Below are 7423 nucleotides of genomic sequence, written 5' to 3' on the forward strand. Positions count from 1 at the left end.
GCTCATCAAATAAACGTAGAAATATTATATATATATATATATATATATATATATATATATATATATATATATATATTGTTTTTCTTAATTCAAGCATTGAATAGGACTACCGAACAGCTAATTTGGTCTAGAGCAAAAATTGCCGGGAGGAAAAAAAAAAGAAGACTTATTCCTTTTTGTACATAAATTATAATCCAAATAATATGATCTAATAGCATGAATCTTTCAAACACAATAGTATATTAATTTACTAAAGAAAGAAAAAAATACATTGGAAAATATTTAATTAAGATTGTGCTGTCTTCATAGAAACTTCCATAACCAAATTATATATTGGATGATTGTGATTAAATAAATATAATAAATCAGAAGTTTAAGGTCAATGATAAAAAGAAAACTTGAATAAAGTGTTTTTTAAAAATTCAACACGACAATACAAATCTTATATATAGTACCCCTAAATTCCATTAATTCATCACCAACTCCAAAAATCAAATTAAATTCTCTCTATTTCTAAAAAATGGCCTTTTTGAAGATGTTCTTGCTCCTTGTTTTGATGCCTCTCATTGCTTTAGCAGATGATCCTTTAACTCCTCTATATGGTATGCTAATCTTTCTTTCTTACAATTAACAAAAAAACATCATATGATGTCTTATGTTTTTTGTGTGTGTGAAATGCAGATGCTATATGTGATAAAGTGAACTGTGGAAAAGGAACATGTGTTGGAAACATTACATACCCTTTAGGTTACCATTGCGAATGCGATGCGGGTTGGACTCGAACCGTCAATGATTCGGTTAATCTTCATGTTCAGTTCCTCCCTTGTGTTCTTCCACAATGTAATTTCTTCTTCTTAATCTTAACTCAAGTTATGTGATGCTCTTGAAACTGCTTATCTGATCGGCGTTTCGTGGATTTTGCAGGCACTCTCAGCTACAGCAGCGGTTGCCAGGTAGCCCCGGTTCTACCAGAAGAGAAGCCTATTCCATCCAATATCTCTATGTTTGACCGTAATTTCCGTAACTTTTGATCACCGGATTCTTCTTCTTCTTCTCATCTTTAGGCAGTTTTTGTTGAATGTTTTGCTGGTGTGTTTATATGTAGCATGCTACTGGAGCTACTGTGGAGGAGGAACTTGCACTAAGAACTTCACATATAATCATCTATGCACCTGCAATTCTGGATACTCGAATCTACTTGACATTCCTTACTTCCCTTGCTACAGCCAATGTGAGAACCGACTCTTTCAAACGTGCCACTCGTAATTAGTTTCGGCTTTTCGATCTGAATTCATATACTGATAGTGAATTTTGATTGTTGAAAGGTGCTATTGGATCTGACTGTGCAAATCTTGGGATTAAAGTAGCAAATTCAAATGGTACTACTGGAAACTCGGATACCGGTCCAGGTTAGATATAATTAATCAAGCATAATTATTCATTAATCACCATCCTAGTTCTTAGTTTAATTGGCATTTTCAAGTTCTCATCTTCAGAAATGCAGTTTTTTTATGCCATTGACTATATTATTATAATCATCTTCAAGAAATTTGTTATGTTGGACCTTAAATAACTACCCACCACATAAAATTCAATACTTAGAAACTTCAAGTTCTTGACTTTAAGAAGGTTTATATATTTTTTAAGTAGATGGAATTTTGAGGCACCAAATTCAAGTTTTCTGCACAATATATTAGTTCTTCCAATCTTAATCTTAAGTATCCTAATTTGTGTTTGTTAATCCAGCAAACGAAAATCTACCCGGGAAGTTCCAGTGGATGGTCATTCTGCTCGGGGCTCTGCTTATGGCAGTGCGCAACTAGGACAAGATATAACAGCAGCATTGGCTCACTACCTTGTACTTTCACCTTAGCTTATTTATCATACATAGAGATTATATTTATTTTCAGCCTGATTGTTGTGATTTTTTCTGTTGATTCTTGTGTAGAAATTCAGTTTGTTGTATAATAAAAGGTAGAACCCGACGAGGGCGATTCATAGTTAACGCTTGTGTCTTTTGAGTACATATGTAGAATAATATAGATATCGTTGTATGTTTCGAGTATAATGCTTATTTTTGTTCTTGGAGGGCATATTTAGTTTATGTTATTCAGTCCTGCCAGAAATATTATTCTAAGCTAAGCAACTGCAAGAAGAAAACCCCTATTTTCAAATAGTTTCTAGATGGAATGTTGCTTCTGGAGAAATTTATAACAGATGATAAACAATAATATGTAGATTCAAACACTTGGATCACTTTACAAGATGCCCTTTGTACGTTGAAATTGCTTAAAAGTGACATATTAACCCCTTAAGTCCACGTGACAAAGCAATAGAGGATTTTTGACAAGTTAAAGTACCTATCACTTTCAAGGGCAATAAATCACTGTAAGTAAGTTTAAGAGACTAATAATTCACTTATAGAGAATTAATAGATCATTTTAAGTAAATTCAATGGTAAATAAGACGTTTCCAAATCATAATAACACTTGACTTTTTCAGGGATATGGATATATTAAGCCTTTTCTAAATAGGACTGTTTCTAAAGTATAGTTAGAATTTACTTTTCCAGGCTAAGGAAATATTAAGCCTTTTTCAAGAATTCATAACATGACCATATTTTGATATCATCTCAAAATGAACACCGATTCTCAATCATCCAATCCAGTCACAAGAGATTCATCTCTCAAAGCATTCCCACTATACATAGTATTGTTCATAATCTTCAGTTTTTCTGACTAACCAAAGTAACTTTTCTGTAATCATTTCTTTTATTAAAACTAGGGATTCGGTTCTATGGTTATTGGGGAAGAGCCGAGTTAACCTTCACATACAAAACTTACTAGACCGTACGATTTCAAACGTCTTCAAGGAAAGATGAGTTTTTTTCATTAGAAGAAGATTTGCAATTTCAAGTTTTATCGGATGGCCAAAAGGCCTGATGGCAAGAACATGAAATTACTGATGAAAATAAACTTATTCTCCATTAATAAGGCTTGATATTGCACCGTCAACGGACGGTTAGACACAAGATTGCATTGTTTTGAAGGCTAAATTCATTCTCCTCCAATAACTTGGGATAAATTTGTACCTTGTCCTTAAAATTTTGGTACAAATTTATCAAACAATTTCTTGAATAGCTATGATGTTCAGAGTAACTCATAAATGAAGAAGTAAAAAACAAGTGGACATGCATACAACTTTACTGCAAGTTTTTCAATTTCCTGAATCCCATGTACTAAAAGACTATATAAAAACAATGTAGCTGCTCATATATATTATATGATCATCAAACAATTGATTCATCTTCCATTATTTCACATCATCATTCCTATAGTCCATAGCACAAGAAAAGCCAGCAAATAAAGAGCTCAAAAAGTAATTGACAACAAAATTATCAACTGGCACTTTAATTCAGGCAGAGCAGCAAATGATAAAAGATTTCAGTTTTCACTGATCACTACCTGAAAATGAAGGATAACATCACTTAGTCATGATATCTACTCCAGTTTTTCCAGCAATAATCACAGCAGTTGCCATATCCAAAAACAACCCATGTTCTACCACACCTTCAAAAGAAGAAATCTCCTTCCCAGCACCATAGCTATCTTTAATCGGATTCTGAAAATACAAATCCACAATGTAATTTGAATTATCAGTCACATAAGGTTTCCCATTTTCATCCACTCTTAGCTTGGCTTCACATCCTTCTTCATTGAACAATTCCTTCAACCTAACCAAATTATATTTCCAACAAAATTGCACAACTTCCACCGGCATTGCAAGCTTACTCCCTCCAAGTCCGGTCACCAATTTCGTCTCATCAGCAACAACCACAAACTTCTCCGACGCAGCTTCCACCATTTTCTCTCTCAATAGAGCCCCCCCACGGCCTTTGACTAAGTTCAGATCCGGATCGACCTCGTCTGCGCCGTCAATTGCGAGGTCAATATTGGGATGGTCGTCGAGGATTGAAAGAGGGATTCCAAGAGATCGTGCTTGCTCTTCGGTGCGCTTTGAAGTGGGAACCCCGACGATGTCTTTTAATTGACCTGATTTGAGCAATTCTCCGATCTTAGAAACGACGAAGGCGGCAGTGGAGCCAGTTCCGAGACCAAGAACCATACCGGATTTGACATAATCGACGGCTTTGTCGGCGGCGAGTTTCTTGAGATCGTCTTGGGTGAGAACGGGGGCGGATTGGGATTTGATGGAGAAAGGCTTGGTGGAAGAGCGAAAACGAAGGGAACGAGTGGGAATGTTGGAGGAGAAGAAGGCATTGCAGTGGAGAGAAGAGGAGGAGGAGGAAGATGAGGTTGAAGGAGGGGAGAGGAAGGATAAGGAAGCCATTAGTAGAAGAGGTGGAGAATGAAGGAATGGACAGGAAAGATGGGATTTTTGTAATTTTCTCAGTGTATCAGTGTATTGTTGTGTTGATTTGGGGTTGAATTGGGTTGGAAGATAGATAAGACTTTCTGGTTGAGGTTGTTAGCTACTTAGCATCATCTTCATACATTAACATTGCAACTTACAATGCTTTTTTGCTTGGCAAAAACCATTCTTACACCCACATCTTTCATTTTCTTTTCCATCAAGATATTGATTTTTTTTATTTAGATACACCAAACTTTTTTTTTTTTTTGAATCAAAGAGAATAACTTTATTAATTGCAATCTGCTAAAAGAATATCCGAAAGAAACGGAAGGGGCCAACCCACTCTCCACGAATAGATCTCGAGACTACAACATGTGCTAGACTATGAGCTGCAGAATTCGATGAATGTTTAACAAAAGAAATTGAGACATTAACTAATGCTCGCATTAAGGAAATACATTCAGAAACTACGTCACACAAGTACGATAATTGGACCGACGATTTATTGATGGCAAGGACTACTGACAAGCAAGCTGACCTCATCTCCACATCCTTGAAATTATGTACCTTCAACCATGACAGTACCTCACGAATGGCAACCGCTTCTGCTACCATGGGTTTCTACACACCTTCAAGGGGGTCGTGCAAAGCGAAAGTACAATGGCCTTCATCGTTTCTAATTATGAAACCAAAAGAGCAGTGCCCCGCTTCCGAGAAAACTCCAGCGTCTACGTCGCATGCAAGCCGACCCAATCCTGGTTTCCTCCATCTCGATGTTGCCTGGGTAATAGGGGATATTCGAGCAGCCAGATTGTTGTGGACGGCCGCCCAACCTTCACATTCCTATCTTGCAACATCAGTAATACACTCAGCGCCATTGAAACTACCCTTTCAGGCAACCTCGTTCTGATTCCTCTATAAGGACCACAAAATGCTAGCTACTTCAACAATGTTTGAACCGCCATTCTTGTTGAAATACCTTTCCATATGATTTTGATTTGACAAAATTATTTAAGTTAATCCCATGATTAAGACAATTAAATTTAAGTGTTTTGATTTAATTGTACTAATATGTTTGTTCAATGTTGAGTAAGTAAACTGACTAGAACAGGAACTAAGTATTCATAAAAAGAAAGACAGAACAAAGTCAGCATAAGAAGATCACACAGCAGAAGCTGAGTGGAATACAACTCATCGTTGTAAAAGAAATGTCTTCTTCAGAAAAGCTTGAAGGCGAAGCTGCAGAGTCAAGCTGAGCAACTTTCAAATTCGCCGCTAAGACAAGCTGAGTAAAGATCAAGTCAGCGCCAATGATCCGTTTACTAGAAGACAAGGTCCGACAAATCTCTGCAACAAATCAGAAGCCTCAAAAATATGATCAAGGATCTTTTCGAGACGCATGGACCGTCTGGCGTTTGGCAAGAAGACAAACCTGGCACTAGAAGACGAACCTGGCGCAAGAAGACAAAACTGGCAAGCCTGCCTCCTGCGCAAATCAGAAGACAGGATTGACCTGCGGTTCTGAAAGCTGACCACATGATGACGAAGAAGACCGTTCTTCTCAACGGTTATGTCGAATTTTCAAATCATTGAAGCTTCAGAATTCAGTATAAATGGACAAGTTCATCACTTGGATCATTGCTGAACACATACAAGAGAAACAGACAAGTAAAATCTTCACTAAGTCAAAGAATCCAAAAGAGAAGCTGTCTGATTAGAAAAAGCAAGTTCTTACACCCAATTCCAATCATTGTGTAAAAGTCTAGAGTGAATTTGTATTCATCTAAAGTGTTCTTCATTTTGTGAGAACAAATTCTGTATCAATTGTAAAGGTTAGAAGAATGAAGCTGAGTACTCGGTTATAGTACTCAGTGGTAGAGAAAATCTGAGCACTCAGTTATAGTGTTCAGTGGAAGATAAGATTGAGTAGACGAATAGAGGACGATACTCTTGCATACTCAATTGCTGTTGTAAACGGTTTGTGCTCTACCTTTAAAGAGCTCAGTAGTGGATTGAAAAATCCCAGAGGGACTCTAGGGACTAGACGTAGGCGGTGAGGCCGAACCAAGATAAGTCTGTTGAGTAATCTCTAACCCTTCTCTTGATATATATATATATATATATATATATATATATGTATGTATATGTATGTGTTGCGTGCTTAAATTTCTCGGTTAATAATTTGTATAAGCCGACGCTGAGCAATCAGAGTGCCGAGTTGGAAGCTGACCCAAAGTGTTACTTCTCAACTCATAGTTGAAACAGCTCTAGTCAGTATCTGATTAAAGCTGCCTCATACCTCACTCAGCCTTGCTGACTTAAACATTGAGTTAAGTTATCAAATATTTAATTAAGTCAGCATTTTAAAGCGAAAAAGTTATATTAGTTCCTAACACCCCCCTTGGAACTAATCCTATTACGTTACACGGGACCAACAAGTGGTATCACAGCTCAGTAGCTCACTATTCAAGATAAAACTATCTTGAACTGATCCCTATAAATGGCTGAGAACAACACTCGTTTCCTTCTAGGAAATCAAACAACACAGATACTCCCCGAGGGATTATCTATTAGTCGGCCTCCACTATTCTTCGGGTCAAATTATACATTCTGGAAGAACATGATGAAAAACTTTATTCAGGCAACAAACATGAGTGCATGGCTGGCTATAGTCCAAGGCCCGTTTGTTCCCTATGAAACAATTGATGGTGTAAAGTCCATCAAAAGTGAGGATAAATGGTCAGATGATGACCTTAAAAAATTACAAAATAATGCTTCGGCTATCAATATGCTTCACTGTGCGTTAGATGCTGTAGAGTATAATAAGATTTCAGGTTGCGAGTCAGCACAAGAAATCTGGAAGAAGCTAGAGGTGACCTATGAAGGAACTAGCAAGGTCAAGGAGTCCAAAGTGAATCAGCATATGCGACTATACGAACTATTCGAGATGAATGATAATGAAGACATCTCAGAGATGAACGCAAGATTCACTAACATCATAAATGAGCTGAAGAGACTCGGCAAGAACTTCACAGAAGAAGAACAGGTG

General features: G+C 37.0%; 2 protein-coding genes across 2 annotated transcripts; one reads left to right on the forward strand and one right to left on the reverse strand.

Moving 5' to 3' along the window:
* Positions 1-485: 485 nt before the first annotated feature.
* LOC136205946 (uncharacterized) lies at positions 486-2068 on the forward strand. Its single transcript, XM_065996815.1, has 6 exons — positions 486-602; positions 682-840; positions 925-1011; positions 1106-1231; positions 1326-1409; positions 1747-2068. Exons 1-6 carry the CDS (start codon positions 521-523, stop codon positions 1821-1823), a joined length of 615 nt encoding a protein of 204 aa, XP_065852887.1. The 5' UTR covers positions 486-520; the 3' UTR covers positions 1824-2068.
* Positions 2069-3251: 1183 nt separating this feature from the next.
* On the reverse strand, positions 3252-4494 carry LOC136205945 (probable ribose-5-phosphate isomerase 3, chloroplastic). The gene is given in 2 exon segments (XM_065996814.1): positions 3252-4193; positions 4196-4494. Coding segments are annotated over 2 exon segments (795 nt in total). The 5' UTR covers positions 4281-4494; the 3' UTR covers positions 3252-3483.
* Positions 4495-7423: the final 2929 nt, after the last annotated feature.

Source organism: Euphorbia lathyris, chromosome 9 (assembly GCF_963576675.1).
Source record: "Euphorbia lathyris chromosome 9, ddEupLath1.1, whole genome shotgun sequence".
Classification (NCBI taxonomy): Eukaryota; Viridiplantae; Streptophyta; class Magnoliopsida; order Malpighiales; family Euphorbiaceae; genus Euphorbia; species Euphorbia lathyris.

Bases quoted from the DNA above. Each gene is read 5' to 3' on its own strand.
- LOC136205946 (XM_065996815.1), top strand. From the start codon at position 521: ATGGCCTTTTTGAAGATGTTCTTGCTCCTTGTTTTGATGCCTCTCATT. The intron at 1,232-1,325 runs GTGAGAACCGAC...GATTGTTGAAAG, and splicing joins CTTCCCTTGCTACAGCCAAT to GTGCTATTGGATCTGACTGT. The intron at 1,410-1,746 runs GTTAGATATAAT...TTGTTAATCCAG, and splicing joins AAACTCGGATACCGGTCCAG to CAAACGAAAATCTACCCGGG.